Genomic DNA, 27,851 nt, shown 5'->3' on the forward strand with positions numbered 1-27,851 from the left:
ACCAATCATTGTTTTTGTTTTGTTTTATGTGTCATATAGGCCCTGTGCACAGCTGCACTACTTCCTGAACTTAAGCTGGCTCCTTTGTTTCCTGTCTGCCAGGATTGGCCAAACTGATTAATCCAGGTGTGTCTGACCAACAACAATAATCAGACACACCTGGATTAATCAGTTTGGCCAATCCTGGTATACAGGAAACAAAGGAGCCAGCTTAAGTTCAGGAAGTAGTGCAGCTGTGCACAGGGCCCATAGAGTCAGTTTTATACAATTATTTTATACAACAATAGAGTAGAATATTCAGTTGCATGTGGATATTTAGCACATATCGTATTTTATACGCATGTATACCTTTGGTGTTTCTTTGGAATGGTGTTTGATGTCTGAATAAATTCACATTACACACATTAACAACCAAACACTGATATTATGCTTAGATATAAGAGATGGGAATAAAATAGCAGGATCTTCCTGAGCCACAGGTATTTATACTTTCCCATCAGTCCAAGTATTTTTACATTGAGAATAAAAAAAGTATTATTACAATAGTCACACTACATGAAACATTAGTGTAGTTTTAAAATAAACTTTCATGCTTGAATTGCACTCCTTTTAAACTCATGTTACTTACTGTTCCTGCAGGGCCAGGATTTGGTCACAATCCTAAACACGATCGCAGACATGATCGCAAACACGATCCCAATCACGATCCCGATCCCAATCCACATCCACTTACTGTGGTCGATCGCTGTAAGAGTTAAAGTCATGCATTAGCTGGTTTTGCCATTCTGACATTAATGAAGACATTATATGTTGATTGATAGCCTGGTTGACCTTTAAATCCGTTGCTGGCCTTAATGTATGAACAAGCAAATACTTTACAAGAGACTGCAGTACCCGGTGATCCCTAGACTGTGAAGTTAATTTGCACTCTCTGAATGGAAGTTATCTGACATATTACTGTATATAATAATAATGCATGGCCTGTTTATTTCTGTATGTGCCACTATAAACTTGAAATCTCTTTACTGTTAGTAGATACGATCCTCTCGTAAATGAATCTGCACTGTGTATTTCCACAAAAGATTTCTGAACTCTTCAGTGTCTGAACTGAATATATATTTTCTCTGTCTGCATAGGAACATCAGAATATCAGCTGGCGTTTTGGTGGTTTTTAGTGGATGTATGAAGTCAGTACTCCTCAAGCTCCTCAAGTGTCCAGCAGAGACAAACACAATACTGACTTCATATTCAACACTATATCTATTGTTTTAGTATTCCAAACTGTACAAGCTGATTTTTGTAAAGTGTGTTTGGGCATCTTTACTTTTAGGGCCTGCTGTATTATTTTGTCTTGTGGATCACCATCGTGCAGCAATTCTCCCGACTGGAGCGATCATGAGATGTGTTCTGCTGGCAGCAGTGATGAAGTGCACCTGAAGTCATTGGCACCTCATCACTGCTGCTAGAAAATACACAGCGCTCTTCTCCTCTGGTCTCTTCTGACTACCGTACATACACTAACGACACCTTTAAAGTCAGCACTCTGTTGCTCACAAATGTACCTGAATTTTAAGCTCACCACAAACGTGCTATTTGTGGAATGCAAATGGTTAATTTTAGATGTAAAGCTGTATTCAGGGCCGGGGAGATGAGATGGTGCATAATAACTGAGCAGAGCAGAACTAATAATCCACTTTACTGTATATTGCAAGCAAGCAGCATGGCAAAACTTGATAAGTCTTATCTTATTTAACAAACTGGTCATAAGCTAACTTAATCATGTTAGGACATGCCTGTGATTGTATCCTCAACCATTCTCATACAAACACACAAGGACCTCAACATTTAAAACAAATCCTCAACAACAATGAAAACAAAATGAAAGCCATGCAAAATGAGCTCTGAAAAATCAGCACATGACAAATGACTGAAAGTGACAACAAACACAACAACAAAAGCATAAATAAAAGCACATAGATGCTAAATAACATATATATGGATTCAGTTGTTACTGGTAATATACATAAATAATAAACATAAATAGCTTGCTGAATAATAGGCTACGATCGCATTATGATTCATTAAATAAATAGAGCCGAATGTCAGGGCTTTACTGAGTCATATGTAAATGTAGAAATATAATATTTAAACAACAACCAGACCGTCTTCCTATTTCCGGCGTGACGATCGAGTCTGTCCCAAAACTACCTCTCAATGCGCCCTCGTGGACTCGCGCCAAGGGCCCTATAGGTCTGCACTAAATGACGTCACCAAAATGTGGACTCTGAGGAAGCCCACAAGTCCGGAGTTTGCCATTTGGGACAGGGCTACAGACGCGCAGCGCTTATACGTGAACTACCTAGAGACACCGAGAGAAGGAATAGAATGGCATCTAATATTAATTTCCTTCTCTCTGGGCCTCGAGTTAGGCCCTGTCCCAAATGGCCAAAAGAAATAACACATGAATTTGTTTCCATGTGTGCAAATATGTGGGTGTTCTCTGTTTAATTACAGGCTAATTTGTTGCATTGTGCTTGTATTTTCTGTTTTAGACGCTCTTACACGGCGATGGGGACAGCCGCCGTCACCCAATTTACTGGCTGTGCAAAAGTGGCTGTGCTGCGCCAGACCGGGCGAGGGACTGGACGACAAACCATTCCGACATCAGAGGACCATGAACTGTAATGGCTAATGAGGACAAATAATGAAATAAGGCTAATCAAATTAATTTGTTTTTAGCTTAAATGTTGTGGTGTGGTCAGTGTTTTAGGCTATAGGCAGCTTTCAAATGTTCCATCACTTTTTAACATCCTGGTTATAGATAAAGCTTCATTACAGGCTATTTAAGTTAGGGCATTATTTTTGTATACCTGCCTAGTAATCATTTTCTATGGCTTAATAATGATTGAAATTCCATTGAAATCACGTTGATCCTTAGTTCAGTTGAAATTTCAGCATTGTTTCAATATTCCTGATAAGTGAAATACCATTGAAATTACGTTGATCTATGGACAGGATTTCAACGTTTCAATATTAAAACAGGGTGCAAAATTATGTAGAATCAACATCAGAGTTCGACGTTGATTCAATGACTTAAAATAGTAATGCTTCCTGTCTCCAGTATTGTCATTAAAGTCTATTTGCTAGAGTTTATCTTCGTCTTCGTGAGCTTTATTTCTCGTACCGTTACAACTACATGCCACAAAAACTTGCCGCAGCACATTCCAAAACATCCGCTTTTCAAGATGCACGTGGAAATTTGGCTGATCTTTGAAGCAATTACAGTAAGCAGAGCAAAGCTGATTCTGCAGTAATTTGATTATTTTCACACAAAATCTGTTGCTCCATAAATGTTCAATACAAACATACAGTATATCTTTTTGTCTGCAATCAGAGGAGTGAAAAGGTGCACATGTTTTCTTAAGGTGCGCCTGTAGCCCCATTGTTGTATCACCTATTGCACATTTAAATCATCTATGCTTTCACTTTTCATTATTCTTTATATCCTCCCTGTTTTAGATAATCCGAAACTTTGCATTAATGGCACTTCTCGTGTTTATTGCCTTCTTATGATTAATATCTTGTTTTCCTCAACTTTAAGTTGGTTTAAAAGTTTAAGTTTTGGTTAAAAGACTCTGCTAAATGAACAAATGTAAATGTATTACGTTCTCCATTTGAAAACATTAAATTCGTAAATGTATTTAGTCTATTGTTAATATTAGTGTTTCTTCTACATGTTGTTATAAATAAAAAGATTAAACTGGTAGTGGTAATTAAGCTGCACTTAAGAAGCAATGCTTTGTTATCAGGCAGTTTATAATTGTTATTATTATTATTTGTTATTTGCTAGAATTAATTTTGAGTGTTTTATTTGTTATCTATTTGTTTACCTGATCAAGTTTTAATTAAAAAACAAACTATTTAGTGACTGCACTTTATTTTTTATCCTCTTTCAGATCCCTCTATTGATTGATGGAGAAATAAGAATTTTTTTATGCGAGGTAGTGAAATTACAGAAATTAAGTGTTATAACTAAAACAATTATAGAATTTGTTCAATTCATTGATGTTGTTGTTAATGTTATATCAGAAACAGAAAAATATATAAATAAAAATCAGTTCTGCATTTTGGATATCAGGCATATAAACATGTAATCAACACAAAATTACTGGAACGCCATCGGAATCAGCCAAAAAAAAAAGGCTTGAAGTGTAATCATTGGCCCAATATGAAAAAGTATGCAGATATGCCTGTCCAAAGAGATAACATGTTGATTATATGCCTACAATAATTCACATGTGTGCTAGCAATAAGATCACATGAGCAGTGTGGTCATTATTGAAGTGAACTTTTGCCTGTATGGTGATTAGAGTCACTGTTTTGGACTGCAGCCCCAAAATAATGTAACATTTACATTTATGCATTTCAGACGGTTTTATCCAAAGCGACTTATATTATGAACCCATGACATTGGCTTTGCAAGCGCCAACGCTCTACTGTTTGAGCTACAGGAAAGTGCTGTAGCTCAAACATAAATAATGTGACACTGAAGACTGAAGTAATGATGCTGAAAATTTAGCTTTGCCATCACAGGAATTAACAGGAATTCATTATATTTTAAAATGTGTTCAAAAAGAAAACAGTTATCTTAAAATGTAATAATATTTCACTTTATGACTGTTTTTAATGTGTGTGTTTTAGTGAGCATAACAGACTTGTTTCATTAACGTATCCTTTTAATAACACCATTAAAGCAGAGGCGTTGTTATGGGGGAAGCAGAATATGTCCTGATCTCACAGGTAAACGTAACTATTTTATGAGGTGGTGATTTCGTATTAATTCATATGATGGGAATCGTAAAAAAAACTAGGATTATTCGAAAAATGTATGAAGTCCACCTCTACATATAGTACATAGTACACATAGCCTACACTGGGGCGTAAAACAAATGAATGAGGGAGTGTTTACACAAGAACGATGTACTAAAAAAGGTTTTTCCTTTCCGGTTTCACGTACAGACGACAACGTTGTCAAAATGATCCGTAAAATTTTACTATTTTTCTTTCTTACCTTAAATCCCTTTATTTTTTTATTTTTTTTTAATCATCAGAATGAAGGGTGCCCATAATTTGGTTTCCCCCATTAACTGTTAATGGTGCCCATACCTAAAAGTCAGCTCTCTGTCAGCAAATATACCAGACTTTTAAGCTCACTAGTGTCACCACAAACATGGTTAGAATGCTAATGTTTCCATTTAGTTAAGCAGCTTTATCTTTAAGATGATATCTTTAGATCTTCTTTTAAATAAACAGAGGCTAACAATTTTCCTGTAAAATAATGTTAACATCAAGTTTTTTTTCCTGCACAGACTTCAGAATTGTTAGCCAAATATTTATGTGTAGTTTATAAATATGACAATATTATAAAATAATATTAGAAATTGAGAATTGTTCATTGAGCACATTGGAACATGAATGATACTGTAGTTTTGGCCATCATCTGACACAGTTTAAATAGAAGGACTACTAAAATATTTCCTTTTATATTAACTATGAACACACATGACTGTACACTAAAAATATATAAAATACATAAAATTATCTTTATTCGAGTCATAAATATATACGTTTTTTAAAGGGTGACTTTATTTGAAGGGGCAGTTGTGGCCCATTGGTTAGAGTCGGACTAGTCTAAATACCGACAGGAAATGTAGGTGGGGGGAGTGAATGAACAGCGCTCTCTTCTACTCTCATTACTTAAAGGGATACTCCACTTTTTTTGGAAATAGGCTCATTTTACAACTCCCCCAGAGGTAAAATGTTGAGTTTTACCGTTTTCTAATCCATTCAGCCGAACTCCGGTTCTGACGGTACCACTTTTAGCATAGCTTAGCATAGATCATTGATTCTGATGGGTCCAGTAGCATTTCTTTTAAAATGACCAACGAGTTTCAATATTTTTCCTATTTAAAACTTGACTCTTCTGTAGTTAAAGGATAATTCCGGTATTTAACACCTTGAGTCTATATTGTAGTTTGTTTTGGATGAACAAGAGTGGTGGACAAATTTTTTTTGACAATGGTTCCTCTCTCGAGTTTTTGACTATAAAAGAATTGGCCATGGACCCATTTAACATTGGAGTCAATGTGCATGTCCGAAAATGTCATTAAAACAACCTTTAACATTAGTTTTCAAAACTGTGCAACTCACCGAGTGATTAGTGATGTTAGTTGATGTTCCAGAAACAAAAAGTGTTGCGAAATACAGTTTCTGTCGTGTTTTATTCGAAATTTTGTAAAATCCCATTGAATTCTGTTGAAGGACTGAGTGCTCGTTAATATAAATGCGCTACCGGAAACTGAAAGGGGGCTGTTTACATTTGGTCGATGTAGTCTTTTTGCTCGCTTCCGTTTCTCATAAGGCTAGCGAGCAGAGCAACTGTGCTCCGGGAGAGTAAGTGAAATAAACAATATTTTTTTTTAAGGAACTTTACCGCAGTTTTTGACCGCACAAATTCTAACCATATTGAAAGACGTGACCACTGACCAGCATACTTGCGCGAACTATAAATGCCTCGTGGGGAGGCGCGCGCGGCAGTCAGCAGAGGCTCGCAAACCCATAGACGGCTCTGACAGCGCATAGACTGCTTCTTTTTCCGTTCTGATTGCCGCGCTTGACTTCTAGGTGTGTAACCTTTATTATTGTTCGGTTTGAAACGGCGCCCAGTGACGGATGGTGTAGCAATATTGTTGTCCAGGTGGAAATCGGGAGAAAGGTCGGTCCGGGAGATTTTCGGGAGGGGCTTTGAAATTCGGGAGTCTCCCGGAAAAATCGGGAGGGTTGGCATGTATGCTGACCAGTGCAATATGAAGTTGAACTCGACTGTGACCGTGAGTGTCCCGCGAGACATAAACATCGGTTATCGCCATCAAGTGGTCGGAAGTGTGCTAACGCTTCAGATTCAAATATTGAGCGGAAGTTACACGGTTGAAGTGTCTGAAAAAATAGTTCCACTATAGCAAAATAAACGGATTGGAATCATATATTGCGACGATATATTGTTTATAATCATCAACGAACACCACTAACCACTCGGTGAGTTTAACAGTTTTGTAAACGAACATTATTGGCTGTTTTAATGACATTTTCGGACATGACCATTGACTCCAATGTTAAATGGGTCCATGGCCAATTCTATCATAGTCAAAAACTCGAGAGAGGAACCATTGTCAAAAAAATGTTGTCCACCACTCTTGTTCATCCAAAACAAACTACAATATAGACTCAAGGTGTTAAATACCGGAATTATTCTTTAAACCGTGTACTAAGATCGACGGAAAATGAAAAGCTGCGATTTTCCAAGCCTATATGGCTAGGAACTACTCTCATTCCGGCGTAATAATCAAGGAACTGTGTGGCCATACCATGGGTGCAGCAGGCGTAATGATATGACGAAGCACTTGCCGTCAACGAACCAACGTGACAACCTGCTTGCACAGGGAGCGTGCCTTGTAGCATTTGTGAGAGACGATTTAGATGACATTTACTTTGGTGCTGATCTCGAACCGCATTTATGGTTAACCATGGCTAATTGCACAGGAAACCTTGAAAATCGCAACTTTTCATTTTCCGTCGATCTTAGTACATACAGAAGAGTTAAGTTTTAAATAGGAAAAATATTGAAACTCGTTGGTCATTTTGAAAGAAATGCTACTGGACTCATCAGAATCAATGATCTATGCTAAGCTATGCTAAAAGTGGTACCGTCAGACCCGGAGTTTGGCTGAATGGATTCGAAAACGGTAAAACTCAACTGTTTAACTCTGGGGGAGTTGTAAAATGAGCCTATTTCCAAAAAAAGTGGAGTATCCCTTTAATGCACCGAACCCACAATCGCTCCCCGGGCGCCGCAAGTGCACTTTCACTTGTTTGACCAGAACAAAATAAAGTACGAATTATTGTTTTTTATAAAAAAAAAAAAAAACCTTGACACATAATGGTCAACAGCTTTTTTATCTGTAATGCCATTTCCTGTCTTATGGTTTTCTTTTCACTCCTGATGATGGGAGAAACAATCAATTGAACCAACTGCTTTGCAAAATGATTCACTGTTTCGAAGCTCCGAAACGGCACACGCTGATGATGACCCCTGCTGGTCAAAACAGTGTAAATGCAACAAAACTCAGGCCATGTTTTATTGACTATAACTATATATAGTAATATCGATATAATAACTATTCATCTAATACCATTAAAAGTCAAGTGTCTGCCTAATGTGTTCTATTAATTTTCAGGGCTTTGTTTGTTTGTTCCATGGATGACTCATCTAAACAGACCAATAAAGACTATTAACTAGGGCTGCACAATATATCAAAATTATCGAAATATCGCAAATGTATAGGCTATATCGCAATATGCATATCGCAAGCAACGGCTTGAACAAGAGACAAAGAGAAAATCACTCACTGCTCTTGGCTGAATACATTTTGTAGCTTTAATAAGAATCAGTATATATATATATATATATATATATCAGTCATAGAGTGAAAACTAAGCTGTGTTTTATTTTTACATTTGATTATTCAGTTTCTGTTGTTAAATAAACCTAATGTAGGCCTACCTGAAACCCTAAACCTAGTGGTTTACACTGATGTTAAAATAACACCGTCTGTAGTTTATATAACAGATAATTTAAGTTCCTATTCCTTTTAATTATACACGGTTCATTAAACGTCTACAAATGTATAAAACTGATTAGAAATCACAGATGAGGTAAAACCCATTGACATTTGTAAAAGATTCGTAAAGGTTTCGAAGCATCATGAAGCAGTGTTTCGAAAGCGCCCATGACTACTTGTTATAAGACAACAACAGTGGGGGTGCCAGGGAGGAGCTAGGTGGTGCTGTAGCTCCCCCTATAATAGAGGGTTTTCACCAACGTCACGTTCTGGGCGGTAACCCGGATGCGCGGCCATTATGGAGGTACTCAGATGTAAACAACAGCATGGATTGCACTGTTTATGTGCTACTGAACACATTGCGAAATCATATAAAGGTGCAAAATCATATAAAGAAGGACTTAGTAAGCAGGAGGGAGCGCACAATTTTGACAAACTAAAGTTAATATGTGGTAAAGATCCGAAAGAGCTAGCTTCTCTAGCCCTTACTGCAAATCTTCCTTCTATTTCTTATCACAACAATACTGTAGGTTCAGACTGTCAGTCCAAAAAAGCACATGAAATCCGTTTCAAGCTACATCCATGTGGTTTGAAATCCTATTCAAATCACATATCAGGACATCAGCTTCAGTCTGAACGCTCTGATTGGATTTCGCGTGGTATATGTGACTCTCACGCCACGTAAAATGTAAACGTCAGACGTTGTTAGAGGAAACATGCTGAAAGTCGCTCCCAAAACAATGCTGTGTTATTGCAAAGTGCCGGACGAGCAGAAAATGATTATTTCTGAAACCTATTTTGAAACCGGCGCTGACAAGAGCGCGGAAAGTCCAGTAGTCGCAGTAGTCCAAAACGCAGTAGTCCAGCGTGCTGGCTACACATTTCCATGTTGTAAAATTTAAATAAGACAACATCTCTATTGCAAATGCAAACCCCTCCATCAACGCAACGTCATTGCCATATTGCCAAAGAGCTGCATGGACACACAAATCGGATCTGAACAGTTGTGATACACAGTGTGGACATCATTTTAGATCATCAGATCGGATACAAAGATAATCAGATTTGGACTGACAGTGTGAATGTAGCCAGTTTATTACGTCAACATTTTAGCCATAGTCAACGCTATTTACACATGTGGCTGATGCTGTGCCTCTCTCAACCACAAACATTTTCTTTCATTAGTTTTTTGCACTCTTCTCTTTAACTTTTGACAGTCTATAGAACTCGAAATGTTTTTCCCCGATCCGACCGATTAGTTTAGACCAAAACTCAACCATTTTTCAGCAGCAATAATGAGCGAAATTTGCGAGTCCATTCAGTTCAGTGGCATTGTTTACGTTCAGTGCCTCCAAAATGGCCGACTTCCGGATTGATGACGCGTAGTGAAAACGTACTCGGTTACTAACGTAACCTCGGTTCTCTCTAGGAGAGGGAACGAGTACTGCGTCAAAAGACGCTACGGGAAAGATATTTCTTTTCCGAGATTGAAGCCTAAAAATTCATCTTTAATTTTGTAAAATATTGTAAAACGCTTTTCTGTAGACCTTAGGCGGAGCAAATCGCGCGCCCATTGGCTGCTCCGCCAGAAAAGCACAGCCTATGCGAGGCCAGTGACGCTGACCAATGAGGACGCTTCGCGTCCTTCTGCGTCATCTCCCGCCGAAACGGGCGTGGTCTAGGCCTATAAATACAAGCATAGCTGTCTCCCACACTGATTTTCGTCACTGAAGCGACGCAGCGTGGGCACGCACGGCCTGAGACGCAGTACTCGTTCCCTCTCCTAGAGAGAACCGAGGTTACGTTAGTAACCGAGTACGTTCTCTTACGTAGAGTTCTCTCCTACTGCGTCGAAAGACGCTACGGGAACCCCTGTAACACGCCGTGCGTGCTCTTGGACCGACACAGACAATCCCCCACACGCTTCACTGAAGCGAGAGCCAAAAGAAACACGGTCTTGAAAGACAGGTGCTTCATGTCAACTGAGTGAATAGGCTCGAAAGGGGCCCCTTTCATAGCGTTCAACACCGTAGAAAGGTCCCAAACGGGGACTGAAGGAGGCCTTGGAGGATTTAACCTCCTGGCTCCTCTAAGGAAACGGACCACCAGGTCGTTTCTGCCCAGTGAATGGCCAAGCGTTGGATTAACGAACGCTGATAAATCGAGCCCTTGGCTTGCAAGAGGAGGTCTCTACTCACTGGAATCGGCCACGGGGCAGTACTCTTCAGTCGCATCAAAACTGGGAACCAAGGTTGATTCTTCCAGTATGGAGCGACAAGTAGTACTGAGCATCCGCTTTTCCTGATACGCTCCAGTACTTGAGGCAGGAGTGAGACAGGAGGAAAAGCATAGAGCGGACGGCGGGGCCAGACACTGGCCAGCGCGTTCGCGCTCTTCGAAAAGAATTCCGGGCAGTGAGCGTTTTCCTGGTTTGCAAACAGGTCTATTTCCGCCCTGCCGAACGTTTTCCACAGCAGACGCACTGTCTGTGTGTGTAGGGACCACTCTCCCGTAGGAACGTTGTTCCGTGAGAGTCTGTCTGGGCCTACGTTCAGGTGGCCCGGCACATGCGAGCGCAGGTTGTGCTGGGCCCATACCAGTATGCGTTCCGTCAACCTGAAGAGGTTCCGGGATCTCACGCCACCCTGGCGGTTTATGTAGGCTACTACCGACATGTTGTCCGAACGGACCAGGACGTGGTGCCCTTTTATCCGGGGACAAAAGCGCCTCAGCGCAAAGTCCACCGCCATCATTTCCAGGCAGCTTATGTGCGGTAGTTCGACTCGTTCTGCCCACTGGCCAAAGAACGGTCTGCCGTCGAGCAGCGCTCCCCAGCCCGAGGTGGACGCGTCCGTGGACACCACTTTCAGGCTCGAGGAAGTTCCCAGGCTTACACCTGACCGGTACCAGTCTGACGCTCTCCATGGTGTCAGGGCTGAAATGCATTCCTGATTGACCTTGAGGCGATAGCGACCGTGAACCCATGCTCGGCGCGGTACGCGCGCTCTCAGCCAGAACTACAGTGGGCGCATGCGCAGCAGGCCCAACTGTAGTACTGTTGAGGCTGAGGCCATGAGGCCTAGCATTTTCTGAAATCTCTTGAGCGGCACTATATGGCCGCTGCGGAAGGATTTCGCCATTTGCAGGGTGTTTCGCCTGCGCTGTGATGACAGCCGTGCTGTCATAGACAGCGAGTTCAGATCCAGTCCTAAAAAGGAGATCCTTTGACTGGGAAACAGTGAACTTTTCTCCCAATTGACTCTCAGACCTAAGCACTCGAGGTGATTGAGTATTAGTGTCTTGTGGCGAGCGAGTTCTGAAGACGATTGAGCCAGAATCAGCCAATCGTCCAAATAGTTCAGAATTCGAACACCCTGGAGTCTCAGGGGTGCCAGTGCACACTGTAAATGTACGAGGCGCTAGGGACAGGTCGAATGGCAGGACTGTGTACTGATATGCCCGGCCCTCGAAGGCGAATCTCAAAAATCGCCTGTGACGTGACGCAATTTGTATGTGAAAATACGCGTCTTTCAGATCTATTGCCATAAACCAGTCTCCTCGGCGAATCTGCGCGAGGATTTTTCTGGTCGTGAGCATTCTGAACTTTCGCTTTGTTAGCGCTTTGTTCAGATGCCTCAGATCTAAAATGGGTCTGAGACCCCCGTCTTTTTTCGGTACCAGGAAATATCTGCTGTACAGACCCCCTTCTCTCTGAGCTTGAGATAACGGCTCTATGGCCCCTTTGCTCAATAGCTTCGCTATTTCGGCTCGAAGTAGATGTGCTACTTCTGCTTTCACCGTGGTTTCGACTCTCCCCGTGTAACGGGGAGGGCGTCGATGAAACTGTAGCGAATAGCCTCTTTTTATAGTCTCTAGCACCCATTCTGAGACCCCGGGAAGTCTTTCCCATGCATCTGCACGCGTGACTAGGGGTTGAATGTAATCTGGGCCCTGGTCGCGAAATGGCGGCGACACGAGAGCAACCGTGTGTTGTAACATGGACGCCGTGGCGTCTGAGGCGGGGGGCATGTTTAACACAGTATGCATCCCGCGCGCGCTCGGCTCTCTGAGTTGAGAGAGAGCGCGCGGGGCGAGCCCCATAGGGCTCGTTATATTTGTGAATAAATGTGGGCGCGTGGTAGCGGGCACATTTACAACACCGGGAATACTGTGTTTGTGAACTGACTGACCGTTCGTTAGTTTCGTTTTTACAGAAACCGCGGAACGTGCAGTGTGTAGTGGTTGTGGGCACTGGGCAGTGGGCACGCTCACTACATGTAAAGCACAATCGACATGAGTCGATTTTATGTGTGCAAACCCTGTGTTGAACGGGGCTGTGCTTGTGTGAATGAATGGGCACTGGGTGGGCATTGCAGTTACACACATTACACCATCGGCCGTGGCCGGAACACCAGAAATTAAACTCTTTTTAGATTTATCTGGGTCGCCGTGAAAACGGCGTTTGTGTGCAGGCAAACGGGCTTTACGGCCGGTTTGTTGGCTGCTGAATACACTGGTACAAACACGGAACTTAGGGCTGTACAAGCGGGAATATTTGGTGGAAGTCCGGCCGCAGCGGGACCCGAACACCGTCTTTTTCCTAGCAGGGCTAGGATGGCGCCGAGGCCTCGGGCTTGAGTGTGATCTTGGGCCGAGGACCACGCGGTGGCGGGCGGCGTCCGACGGAGCGAGACCGTGGTCTCTCTCGGGCCTGTTGCTGCTGGGCTGGCGCGGCGGGCGCGGGGCGCTGCTGAGTTCGGGCAGGCGGCTGTTTAGGGCGGCCTGTTGCGGAACTGGAGCGCTTTGGCAGGAAATGTCTCATGGCCTGCGAAGTCTTCTGTACCTCGGCGAATCGGTCCGCGAAGTCCTTCACGGACGATCCGAAGAGGCCGGTCGCTGAAACGGGAGCGTCGAGGAACGCAGAGCGCTCTGACTCCGCCATTTCAGAGAGAGTCAGCCACAAATGTCTCTCGGAAACAGTAGCTGAGGCCATAATCCTGCCGATGGCGTGTGCGGCGGACTTTGTAGCACGAAGAGCTAGGTCCGTGGCGCTACGCAAGTCCGGAACATTGATCGCGCCCGGGCCTTCCTCGTCTAGCTTGCGGAGGAGGTTGGCCTGGTGGATTTGAAGCACCGCCATGGTGTGCAGCGCCGATGCAGCTTGTCCGGCGGCGGAGTACACGCGGCCGTTCAAAGCTGACGACGTGCGGCAAGCTTTGGATGGTAGGACTCCCTTAGCCCGCCGTCCCGCAGAGGGTGGGCAAAGGTGAGTCGCTACAGCCTCCTCGACCGGAGGGAGAGCATGGTAGCCTCTGTCTCGAGCACCGTCCACAACGGAGAATGCTGGCGAGGCAGAGGTACGTACCCTGGCTGAAAAAGGCGCCTTCCACGATTTCGCCACCTCTTCGTGAAGCTCAGGAAGAAACGGGGCGTGTCTGGAGGGGGGCGAAGCGCGGTCTCCAGAGAGGAAGCAGCCATCCAGCCGGTTGAAAGCAGGCTCTTCGGGCGTCGACCAATCGAGGCCGAGGCTCGATACGGCCTGTGTGAGCAGACGCATCAGTTCCGCCTCGATGCTGATCTTCCCTCCTCGGCGTTCCGGAACAGCGGGGGAGGGGAGGTCCACGGAGCTCGCTCATCCCTCGCTCCCCGAAGCGAGAAGCGAACAGCAGTCGTCATCCCCCTCAGATACGGCTTGCTGGTCGTCATCCATGACGGATAAGTCGGCGGGCTGCGGCCGTTGTCCGTCGGTGAGAGACTCCAACGAAGCAGTGAGAGGAGCTAGCGGCGGCGGTGGCGGCGGCGAGCTCCTCGTGGAGGGAGGTTCCGGGACCCGCTGAGCGCCGCGCTTTTTGCGGCGCTACAGGGGGTGGGTGAGCAGCTTCTGCGAATGATGCAAGGCGAGTCCGCAGAGTCGCGATGGGCATCATGTCACAGTGATGGCAGCCGCCATCACCGAGAGCGATAGCTGCATGTTCCTCGCCCAAGCAGGAAACACACAGCACGTGGTGGTCCCCGTCGATGAGCACGGCTCGGCAGGAGCCGCAGGAATCACGAGGCATCTTTAGAAAGACACTTCTGTGAGAAAAAATGTGTGACGCAGTAGGCGAACACACACACAAAACACACACAAAGTGAAAGGATATTCCACGCCGGAGAAGCGCAGCAGGGAACGGCGGCTGAAGGCGGCGAAGACGGCGGCTTCAGATAAAGGGCTCGTCCTGCTGAGGTGCTTGTTCCAAACGGCTGTGGCGGCTCGAATCCAGTCCTACGATGCGTGTAGCTTCGTGAAGAATAGAAAATCAGAGTGGGAGACATCTATGCTTGTATTTATAGGTCTAGACCACGCCCGTTTCGGCGGGAGATGACGCAGAAGGGTGCGAAGCACCCTCATTGGTCAGCATCACTGGCCTCGCATAGGCTGTGCTTTTCTGGCGGAGCAGCCAATGGGCGCGCGATTTGCTCCGCCTAAGGTATACAGGAAAGCGTTTTACAATATTTTACAAAATTAAGGATTCATTTTTAGGCTTCAATCTCGAAAAAGAAATATCTTTCCCGTAGCGTCTTTCGACGCAGTAGGAGAGAACTCTACGTAGGAGAACCCTCTATAGAGAGCCTAAGTCCCGCCCCTCCGCTTCCGGCTCATGGGACCTTATTTCGGAAAAAATATGTATGGAAGTCAATGGCGAGAGATAACTTATCTTTTTATTCCGTCTGAACTGTCCCCTGAACTACACATGTTTGTCAATTTAAAAGGTAAATATGAAAGTCAAGAAAGTCGCAGTTTGTCATAAAACAGAAGAGTAACGTTTAGTTGTATGTGAAAATCGCTCGATGAACTACATCTCTCATCTCACACTATGTAGCCTACGTCACAAGATCCGTTGCTCGTATGTGTGTATTCTGGCTCAAAACACTCAGGCATGACGGCGTAACGTTACGATTATAATGTAAGACTATAGAAAAAATGACAGACGTTAGCTTCAGTAAAGTTAGCTTCATTCATTGAGAGAAAAGGTATGACGTCGCATGTGCGCCTTCTGGGTTTGTAGTCTTTGTAATTACGTATTTTCACAGTCTTATACCTCAGCAGTTTTACATCAAACTGCGACTTTCTTGACTTTAAAATGTATCTTTTAAATTGACAAACATCATATGTGTAAATAAGGGCACAATTCAAAGGAGATCAAAATATTTGTTGTCTCTCGCCATTGACTACCATACAATATTTTTCCGAAATAAGGTCCCATGGTGGTCGACCGGAAGGGGAGGGACTTAGGCTCTCTATAGCCATAGCACCTGCCAGGGGCGGAGTGGCAATCGGGAGAGTCGGGACTTTTCCCGCTGGGCCGGTATTGTTTTGAGGCCGCGAGGGCCGGTCTGATAATAATTATACATTGCAAATTAGCAACACCATCCGGCGGCCTGATGTGCGGCCGCTGCCCGCTGGTCAAACTGTGCAGCCTCTCTCTTTTTTCATCTCGCTGCACCTGGAAAAAATGAGCGCGTCGCTTCAATTATGAGCGCACTTGCCTCGCGCCTACATTTGAAATAACGAACTCGAGCGCGCAAAAGACGCAATATGTGAACGGCCCCTTGGTAGCGTACTGGTAGCTCGCAAGCGACGTTTTGGAGACCCCTGGTCTAAATGATGGAAAGGCAAAAACTCAAAGAGACTGCAGTTGTTCAACGCGTCTCTGGGAATGAGCGCTCAATGTGTGCTCTACTACACACACACACTGAAGCAAGCGCGTGCATGTGTCAGCGCTTCACTGTAGCTATGTATGAGGACATGATGTAGGCTACACATGACACATGAACTTCATCAGAGAGCTGCTATGAGAGTCACTTCATGAGAATTTCACCATTTCATTTGATAAAACTATCGCCATTCATTCGTATCATACACACACAGAAACTGTAATGTCTTTATGACAACCTGTCAAAATAAAAGTTCGGTATAAACTCAAAGAAATTATGAAAGAAATTGCACAGTAAAATGTACTGTAAAATAATAATAATGATGAAATCTATTAAAACTTATTTTAAAAAGGAATATCACACAAGTTTTCATACATGTTTTAATTTAAACAGTAAACTTGCCAAAACAATAACACAATTTTATTTCAAAAGCACCATTTCTAAAAGTAAATTTGTATTTGTGCCTATAATGTTTTATTTTTATTTTTTTTATTGTCAACTGATAAAACCTGTGCTTCAGGGACCATATTCATATAACATCTAAGGCTAAATGTAGAAAATCAGTATACTCACAAAAAACTAGACTACACCACTGTAAATCCCCCTGTAGGGCCGGTGGTCTACGAAATTTCCCGGTAGATTTTTTGGTCCCACTCCGCCCCTGGCACCTGCCCAGCACCCCCAAGAAATGTCTGTCATTTTTTATATTTATATTTGAACGTCATGTTTGAATAGTCTTTTTCATGTTGTTAAAAATGGGAATTAAATAATAATTGAAAAATCGCGAGCGGGAGGGGGCGCCGTGAGCACTGAACAAGCAGCAGGTACGAGTAGTGAGTTGTCGTCGAAAAAGATGGATAAAGCAAAAAAAGCTGTCGGGGGCTAAAAATAGAAAAAGAAAGAGGGAAAATGAGATGGCATGTAAATTGTTGCGACAGCAGCTAAATAAGTGGATGGTAAAAGGCAACAGGTAGGATTTAAAGTATGACGTCCAAGCATGTAGGCTACTGGACTACGGGAGATTTTTGGGCCGATACATCTCATACTTTTTTTCTTTCTTTTTGTCTCAACGGCCCATAAAACTCGTACATCGGCGGCCCATTCGTTTTGTTTTGCTTAAAGGGAGAGTTCACTTTAAAATGAAAATTCTGTCATCATATACTCACCCTCAAGTTGTTTCAAACCTGTTTGAATTTATTTCTTCTGCTGAACACAAAGGAAGATATTTTGAAAAATGTCAGTAACAAAACAGTTACCAGGTCCCCTTGACTTCCATAGTATTTTTTTTTTTTGGTTTAAAGTGAACTATCCCTTTAAGTGACGGCGCTGGGTGTAATGCATTGGTCAAAAAAAGTCACACCGGCCCATGAAACACGTAGATGAGCGGCCCATTGGTTATTTTCTTGATTGACTGGGCTGGGCCAATCACATCTTTAATGTGAAGTATAGAAATATACTCTTTCAGACTTTCAAGTATAGAAATTAGTACAAAACTAATTATGAAAGTTTCCTTTATTTTTCAGTGCATTTGTTTTAAAATAAATGGCTATTACTATCATGGGATTAATATTATAAGTATTATGTAGTACTAGTAAGTGTAATGTAGACACTGTAACTAAAAGAGGTTTGAATTTTTCTTTGTTTAATTTGCACACTGAATATGGGTTGGAGCTTTATATTTCTAGCTCTCAAAGTGCTCCAGATTGATGAATTTAACATTTAAAAAGTAAAAACAATTCTTACGGGGGGCATGCCCCCGAACCCCCCTAGAGGGACAGAGGTCAACTCACCACAGCTTTGCCAACAATTCTGTGAGAAACACAGTATTGTTATGCCAATGCAGCTTATAGCTTTTTTGGGGGGGGGGGATTCATCACTGTGGAGTATAGTTAACTTAAATGTATTAATACTCTTTTTTTTTCTGCTCTTTTTAAAGATGTCTATCCATGTAAGCAAATATCATTTGGTAATTACCCGTCTTTTGAATATCTGGGTATTGTGTTAAAAGGTGCTCCACGCATTTTACTAATCATTGTTTACAGGCCTCCAAAATACTCTTCAGCCTTTGCTGAGGATTTTACAGAACTGTTATCAACCATTTCCTCAGAGTTTGACTGTTTTGCTATTGCCGGAGATTTCAACATCCACATAGACAATGCAGAAAACAATATGGCAAAAGAAATCAAAACTGTTTTAAAAACTTTTGATCTGACTCAGCATGTACATGGACCGACACACAATCGTGGACACACTCTAGATTTACTTATCAGTAAGGGTCTAAACATTTCATCGATTGTTATTAAGGATGTAGCACTGTCTGATCATTTCTGTATTTTCTTTGATATATTGATCTCTCCTGCCATTGAAGCTAGATCTGTGTCTGTCAAAAAGAGATGCTTAAATGAGAACACTAGTGTACTATTTATGAAGGCTATATCTTTAACACCAAGCATATCTGCTGACTCTGTTGATTTTCTCCTGGATTCTTTTAACTCAAAAGTTAAAAGTGTAATTGATGATATTGCTCCTGTGAAGGTCAGGAAGAGTGGTAGACAAAAGGCACCCTGGAGAAACTCAACAGCAGTGCAAAATATGAAAAGACAATGCAGAAAAGCAGAGCGCATGTGGCGGAAGACAAAACTTGTAGTCCATTATAACATCTACAAAGACACCATCCATGCTTTCAATATGGAACTAGGCAAAGCTAGACAGACTTTCTTCTCAAATATTATTAACAGCAACTTAAACAACACACGCACTCTTTTTGCTACTGTAGAGAGATTAACAAACCCCCCGAGCCAGATTCCCAGTGAAATGCTCTCAGACAGCAAGTGCAGTGAGTTTGCTTCTTTCTTCTCTGAGAAAATCAATAATATCAGAAAGGTGATCAGCACATCCTTGAGTTGCACTAGGGTCAGACAGATCAGACCACAACCTGAGAAAGTTACTATGTCTGATTTCAAAGAAATTGATGGCAAAATTTTGGAAGAAACCGTACAGCACCTTAAAACATCAACCTGCGCCCTTGACGCTCTTCCCACATCTTTCTTCAAAAGTGTGTTAAACAGCTTAGAAGCAGATCTCCTAGAAGTGGTAAATGCCTCACTTCTCTCTGGAAGTTTTCCAAACTCCCTGAAAACTGCAGTTGTCAAACACCTCCTAAAAAAGAGTAATCTTGATAAGACTATATTAAGCAATTATAGACCGATCTCAAATCTTCCTTTCATTGGCAAGATCATTGAAAAAGTTGTTTTCAATCAGCTGAACAAATTCTTAAGCTCAAATGGATACTTTGACAATTTTCAATCTGGTTTCCGATCGCATCACAGCACAGAGACAGCGCTCATAAAGATAATTAACGATATTCGCTTAAATACTGATACAGGCAAAATATCAGTGCTGGTACTACTCGACCTCAGTGCTGCATTTGACACTGTTGATCACAACATACTTCTTGACAGGCTGGAAAACTGGGTGGGTCTTTCTGGGATAGTCCTAAAATGGTTCAGGTCATACTTAGAAGCGAGAGGTTATTATGTGAGTATAGGAGACCATAAGTCTGAGTGGACATCCATGACATGCGGAGTTCCTCAAGGCTCAATTCTTGCGCCACTCCTATTCAACCTGTACATGCTTCCAATGAGCCAAATAATGAGAAAGAACCAAATCTCTTACCACAGCTATGCAGACGACACACAGATCTACTTAGCCCTATCGCCTAACGATTACAGCCCCATTGACTCCCTGTTCCAATGCATTGATGAAGTCAACAGCTGGATGTGCCAAAACTTTCTTCAGTTAAACAAAGACAAAACTGAAGTCATTGCGTTTGGAAACAAAGATGAAGTTCTCAAGGTGAATGCATACCTCCACTCTAGAGGTCAAACAACTAAAAATCAAGTCAGGAATCTTGGTGTGTCTCTAGAGTCAGACCTTAGCTTCAGTAGTCATGTCAAAGCAATAACTAAATCAGCATACTATCATCTAAAAAATATTGCAAGAATTAGATGCTTTGTTTCCAGTCAAGACTTAGAGAAAATTGTGCATGCTTTCATCACCAGCAGGGTGGATTATTGTAATGGACTCCTCACTGGCCTTCCCAAAAAGACCATAAGACAGTTGCAGCTCGTACAGAACGCTGCCGCCAGGATCCTGAGCAGAACCAGAAAATATGAACATATCACACCAGTCCTCAGGTCTTTACACTGGCTTCCAGTCACATTTAGGATTGATTTTAAAGTATTATTACTGGTATATAAATCATTTAATGGCCTAGGACCTCAATACATTGCAGATATGCTCACTGAATATAAACCCAACAGATCACTGAGATCATTAGGATCACATCAACTAGAAATACCAAGGGTTCACTCAAAGCAAGGAGAGTCCGCTTTTAGCTATTATGCCAGCCGCAGCTGGAACCAGCTTCCAGAAGAGATCAGGTGTGCTCCTACTGTAGCCACATTCAAATCCAGACTCAAAACACTTCTGTTTAACATTGCATTTACTGAATGAGCACTGTGCCGCTGTTCGTCCGACTGTTTGCACTGTATTTTATTTTATTTTATTTTTATTTTTTACTCTAAACTGTTTTAATTATTCTTATTTCTTTTGATTATTTTAATTTCTTCTATGTAAAGCACTTTGAATTACCATTGTGTATGAAATGTGCTATATAAATAAACTTGCCTTGCCTTGCCTTGCCTTGCCTTGCCTTGCCTAATAAATGACAATTTTGTACTTATTTCATCTGTTAACTCTCAAAGAATACTTTTACATATATATATGCTTATAGTCGAGGAACGAGTACAGTTAATGTGGGCGTGTACGCATGTGTATATATACCATATATATACCAAGGGTGGTCCAATGCGACCTCCATAATGAAGCGCCCCAAAATTCAAAGCACCTTCTCTTAAAGGGGTGGTTGATTGCGATTTCACTTTTTTCATTTTAAATAGTGTGTAATGTTGCTGTTGGTGCATGAACAGTATCTGTAAAGTTGCTGCGCTGAAAGTTCAACGTAAGCAGAGATATCAACTTTTAAAAATCAGGAAGTTTAATGCCTACAAAAACGACTCGAATGGGACTACAACGAGGTTTTCCCGGGTTTTATACGTAACTAACCCATACATTTACATCAACCCTCCCTCCGGAATATGCAAAAAAAGGAGGCGTGGCCATATTTATGCGGCTTTGTGGAAGAGGAAGAATTATAGTGGAGAGCTGTAGCCATGCCGTCGAAAGTGTGTTATTTTCACCCAGCTGTCAGGTCTTCTGTGTTCGGCTTCCTACGGACGCTGTAGTTCGTCAACAATGGCTACAATTTCTGTTTTATTATGTTCCTGAAAAGTAATCGTACCTCTCTGTGCTGCGCATTTTACGGAAGACAGCTTCCAGAATCTCCACGAATTCAATGCCGGATTAAACAAGAAACTGTTTCTAAAACATGAAGCAGTTCCAACTTTAAACCCAGAGGCAGCCGTTGTTGGGCCACAACCTGTAAGTAAGACTTAATAATTTTAAATGTTTGCATGTAATTTCAGACGTAATGTTTTAGTTTTATCAAGGACGTAATCAAATGCCAGCGCTCGCGTTATAGCCACTTAATTATGCTATTTCGTGTGTCTATGACAAACGCGTACAAACATTTTGAACCTGCAATTTGTAATTATGTACTAATTTTGTAAATGTATTTTCCATGTATACTTTATGAAGTTATTTTTTCGATTTGATCAAGAACGTAAACCAATGCCAAAGCTGTTTGTTAGTAGCCAGTTAGTTCGATGCTATTTTGTGTGTATAAGACAAACGTGTCTAAACGCGTATACAGTTAAAACATATATATGTAATCACAACAGCAAACTTCAGCTGCGGTATTATTCAATTTATTTAAGTCATTTATTCAGTAATATTAAATGTTTAATCAGGAGAAAAACGTATCTCAAAAGCTAACAAGTGGCAGCAGTGGCATTTTCAAGTAACAGCGTATCGAAATTATTATATAATAATAGTAGAATAGAATAGAATAGAATAATAATAATAAAACAATTTTACCATTCAGAAACGTTTTGTAAGAGCCGTGTTTGGGGAGGTTCTGCTTGACTCTCTTCATTGCCGCTTTCTGGGTCTGATTCTGGCTCAAACTGTACGGCAGTATTGACACCATTATTTACATTTGACCGGAGCACATGCGACTTTCGCCCGTAAAGGTGATGGGCGTGAAGTTTCCGGACAACGTGCACTGCGCAGTTTAGCCAATCACAACACACCGGCCCAACTAACCAATCTGAGCCCATGCCTGTTTCTGAGGGAGGGGTTTCATAGAATCAGGAAGTCAACCAGTCGTTCAAATGACAGAGGAGAAAGCGGCTTACAATAAAGGTCAAATTTATGAAAAAAAAAAGGCTTAAAAAAAAAAAAAAAAAAAAAACGAAGACATGTTATATTGCACCCCGTAAACACAATCATGCAAAGAAAAAAAAAAAACAGTAAACCACCCCTTTAAGTGAGCATCCCCATAGCACCTGCAACAGGACATCTCTGGAGTCGCCACTGGACAACAACAATAGCTTTCTGCCATGAGGGATGAAGAGAGCAGGGTTCGAAAACAACTTGGAACACACTGTAGCATCATCTTTCCAAACCAATGTAGCCAGCAGTGTCACTTCACACAAGACTGATGTACATCACTTGTACCTAATATGAAATTATTATAGCCACATGATTGTGTCACTAATAACCAAAAATTCAAACCAAAATTAAATTATTATTATGACTCCTCTTAGGACGGTTGAAGCAAATGCCCTGCAATTCCTAACACTAAGCTTTATAAGCAATGCACTACACTAGGCTATCTATTGGAATAAAATTACAAAATATATTTTCATAAAAAGAAAAAAAAATGATTTCAATGACTGGCCCCTGATACACAAATGGATATGCACCATCAAATTATTCAATTAAATTCCAGTTCGTTTTTAACATTAAAATGATGTTTAATTTAGTATAAACGAAGTGTTAATCGAAGCATCTAAACTGCTCACTAGAGTGATGACATAATCTAAATATGATAATTCTAATCTAATATAATATTTTCTCATTTAAAACGTTTGATGTAGGCCTACTTACCAACAGTAATATTGTATTTTTTGTGTAAGATCATACTGCTGGTGTTGATCTCCACTTTATAAACACCAGACTGATTTCTTCGGATGTTTCTGATGGTGAGGTCTCCGGTCGTATTATTCTGATCAATGTTGCTCCATCTTGCGTCAGCGCCGTTTAATCCATTAACTTGCGCGAGACCATCACCGGCTCCAAAGTTTTTTAGTTTTTATTTACTGTACGATTTTACCATCAACGCTTAAACGAGTTTGACAAACGATACGTCAATCGAAAGGTCAAGGGCTCGAGCATTGAGATTTACGACTGTAATGTCGTAGAGATAGGCCAACATCATTTTACATCGTATCTAAAGTTCGCAAGTAGCCTATTCATGCAACATTAAAATGGTGAGTTCTGAACAGTTTGTCTCTATTGAAGATGACAGATCAATTAAATCGGGCAGAAATAGGGGTAGAGTTCGAGTATTGTCCGTAACACCAAATCAGTTTGACCTTTTAGTCCAAAAAGTGATCGCTTAAAACAAATATCGATGAATTCTTCTTTGCCCACGTAATGTTTCTTTTGAGAATGGAAATTCTTAGGCTATCAATTATAAACTAAATTATTCACTGTAAGGGCGTTTTAAGAGGAAAATACTATTATGTTTGTTAGAGTCTTACAAAAAGAATAACCCCGTAGTACCCAGCGTTCTCTGTGCAGCGCTGATTGGACAGTGATTCAGAACATTCTTTCTAACAGGGCCACCGGCTGTTCTGACGTGCAAATATAGAACACAGATAATGTTCACAGCACACAGGCAGACCATGTAGGCTAGTTTTAAAGGGGTCATGACATGGTTTTTATTTATTTTATTATTATGTTCCCTTAGGTGCCATTATAGTAAAGTGTTTATGCAACGTGCACTTTACTGTCATGGTAGAAGTATGCCATCTAGGTATTCCTCGGCTATTTCTTAATGAATACTGTGTATTTGGACATTTAACATGCTGTTTTTTTACATTCTATAGAGTAGGGAAGATTTTTTTTACACAGTAACTGTCTTGCCACCCTGCTCTTGCTAAACTGATGGTCCTGCCCCAAACTCAATCGGTTGGTAATGGATTTGTCACTATATCAGACTGATCTGGATACTCAAACAAAGATCAAGCAAGGTAGTTATGTGATAAAAAGATGAGAATGCTAGAATGAGAAGTGTGCTGTACTAATGCTACACTACATGTTGTATAAGCACATGCTGTCAGCCAACATAATTAAAAAAAAAAAAATGTTGCTAGTCTTTATTGATTAACTCATGTACAACTACTAAAAGTTTAAAAGATTGGTATAGAGCCAAATATAAATGTTTGCAGACTGGAGACAGAGATATATTGCTTAGGGAAGAGTTCTGCACTGGGGTAAATGTGTACAGACTACAGTCAGATGATTGGATAAATAAATGGCGGTATACAGAATATGAGGCAGAGTAAAGAGATTTGAGAAGTGGAGAGATGGAGATATGCTACTGGATGTCAGTAGTAGAGATAGAGATGACAGGATGGACAGTTTGCTGTATATCTGTCATACTGTAAAGGTGTCAATATGTGAAGAGTAGATGACACACACAAAAAAACAGTTTTAAAATGTGGGTGAAACATTAGAGAAATAACTGACAACGGAAAAGTGGGAATGATGAACTAGTACTACCACCATAAAACTTTTAACTCTGTACTGTCAACGCATGACTGTTTCAGACAAAGTTCAACTAAATGTTTATAATTTACAGAAACAACAATTATGCTCAGTTGTAAAAAAAAAAAAAAAAATCATATTGTTTTTCATTACCATTTGCCATTTTGGTGTCACCAAGTGCCATTTTTCAATATTTACATTCTATAAGAAGAAAATCTTTCATGAACCTAATTTTCAGTGGCTTTACAATACAATTTTAATTATACCTTATTCAGACTTGTGGGTTTAAATTGATTGCTTTTTGAGTTGATCATAGCACAGTTTCATATATTTATTTTTAAATATATTTTATTTAAATAAATTGATCATTACTTTACAAGATATTTAAGCCTCTCTCACTTTTCGTCTATAATGATATAACAGATTATTTTAGTTGAATGATCAAGCCACATCTATCATCTTTCAAAAGAGCCATCAGTTATGCCTGTAGTCCAGAGGGTTCATGAACTGCGACTGGTTTAGTGTGTATATGTCAGGTTTGGGTTTAAGCTCAACTAGTGGGGGCGACTGTTAACAGGTTAAGTCAGCAATGAGGACGCCTCCAAACTTCCACTGTATCTGATCTCTCTGTATACCAGTTACACCAGTGTGTAGAGTGACATGTCTTCCTTCCATCACTGACTCTACAACATCTGTCACAGTAACAAACACATGAGGAGAAGAAACAGAAACAGATTTAAACAGATCAAGTTAATAATGCTACAGATCTAGACGTCAGAGATGCTGGAAATCTTTGACTCAGACTTTAGATGCGCTGCTCTTGCATTTATTTTTCTCTCTCTTTTTGTTAAATGTTGAATTGACATCTGAACCTCTGCCTATCTTGTTGACCTTCATAGTTATTTTTTGAGTTATGAAGTTTGCTAACTCTTTAGTTGCAGTTTAAATTAGTACGCTCAGCTGTAATTGTTTTGTTTTTGCATATATTTATACTCTTTGTGTTTTTCCTACTTTTATCACTGTAAAGTTTCTTCTTCTTTTTTCCCTCTGGTAATTGAGTATCTTTCTGAATGATATATTATATCTTGTATTGATCCCACACTTGGATTGTGACACTGGAAATAAACAATGTGTTTTATGATGTAAAATACATGATAAATATTTCAGAATCTGCACTATATTTATAGGTCATCATAATCAAATGTGAGTAGGCCCACTGACAGAACTTTTTACAAAATGACCTGAATTTGCAGACCCTGGTGTCAATCTTTGGATCTTTGCTTAGTGAGCTGTTAAAGGAAGAAACATTTGTAAATATTTTTGTTCAAAAGGCTCCTCTGTTACTTGACCAATCGCACTCTTCATTCGGATGTATACGCCATTGCGCCATAGGAATGTTTTATCGGCATTATTTAAATAATACTGCCGTTCTGTTATCCTTTTCTTAATTTCCATAATAGCTACTGCAAGTAATATCCTCAATTTACACTAGAATATGACAATGTGTTAGATTATTGTGATTTATGAGTACATGCTCATTGGTTTGAATGTGTTCAGTCACCATAAATGTGCTAAGGGCGCCATCTTGTGGGCTTACATAGAATAGCTGCTTATAGTTTTCCTAGTACTGGTATTAACAGCTCAAATGGATGGTTATTCATATTTGTAAAGAGCATTGCTTTATAATCCTATCACTTATAAATTATGTACATTATGTAAATCACTAATTTAAGTTTATATCTGTGTTTTGTTCCAGAACCACACCTGTTATATTTGAAATTATCATTAAACTCTTTCAAAGTCTGCAGAGTGAATTCATTACAATTGATGTCATTACACAGTTCTGACCGACTGTCTGCAGGGGTTCGAAACAACCCGAATTAGTGTAAACTTAAAACTCAGCTACAATTTTAATTGTTTTGCTGATATCTTTTAATGTTATGGCAATTGTTTTCCTTTTCTTTTCTTTTTTTCTTCTTTTCTTTTTTGATAATGTTGTTCTGCTCATCTTGGCCAGGTCACTTCTGTAAAAGAGATTCTTAATCTCAGAAAGTTTTATCTGGTTAAATAAAGGGCAATAATAAAAAAAATAAAGTGTAAATGACTGTCATTGATCATGTGACTTTACAGACGGCGCCTGAAGCTCAACATGTTCTTAAGATCGTCTCATGGAGCTTCATCCATCATCAGTATTAATGTGTCTCATAAAACACTGCATTAAATATGAATAAGCAGTGTCTCCCTATAACAATAACTCTAATCTGTGTGAGCTTTGTTGCTGTTGTTTACCATCAACTTCATATCATGTGGATACAGGAAGATTAAATAAATAAATGAATAAAAGAAAGTAATGTAAAAGAGAGACATGATCAGATTCAACAGAACATAATTTAACACAATAAAACTTTATATGGTCATTTATATGCCTTTTGTTTCTTATTTTTAAAGTTGTGAAAATAACTCTAGATTCCTCTTTGCTGTAAATCTCTGATGCATCAATGTTATAGTTCTGTCAATAGATAATATTTCCTTTACATATATATTTTTTACACTTTATTCTCTTAACGGACACTCAATTGCTTTAATTAATTAATTCACTAAAACAACAACATATTTTAAAGAGCAAACTCTAATTATTCCACATCATCTAAACTTTTCTCAGAAAATGAATCTAGATTT

General features: G+C 40.7%; 3 protein-coding genes across 4 annotated transcripts in view; 1 reads left to right on the top strand and 2 right to left on the bottom strand.

Annotated features, from left to right (window-relative positions):
* The window catches only part of LOC306988964 (uncharacterized protein), a 191,620-nt gene that overhangs the window by 154,269 nt on the left and 9,500 nt on the right, over positions 1-27,851 (top strand). The window lies entirely within an intron of this gene.
* Positions 1-27,851, bottom strand: part of LOC306988956 (uncharacterized protein) — a 170,650-nt gene that overhangs the window by 95,300 nt on the left and 47,499 nt on the right. The window lies entirely within an intron of this gene.
* LOC306988970 (uncharacterized protein) overlaps positions 1-27,851 on the bottom strand; it is a 37,969-nt gene that overhangs the window by 4,752 nt on the left and 5,366 nt on the right. Inside the window, exons 3-5 of the mRNA XM_079594226.1 lie at positions 25,751-25,864; positions 23,508-23,660; positions 629-745 (exon numbers count right to left, since the gene is read on the bottom strand). Coding sequence (XP_079450352.1) covers positions 629-745; positions 23,508-23,660; positions 25,751-25,864 — 384 coding nt within the window. The remainder of the gene's footprint in view (positions 1-628; positions 746-23,507; positions 23,661-25,750; positions 25,865-27,851) is intronic.

Source organism: Phoxinus phoxinus (genome assembly GCF_949152265.1).
Source record: "Phoxinus phoxinus genome assembly, chromosome: 20".
NCBI lineage: Eukaryota > Metazoa > Chordata > Actinopteri > Cypriniformes > Leuciscidae > Phoxinus > Phoxinus phoxinus.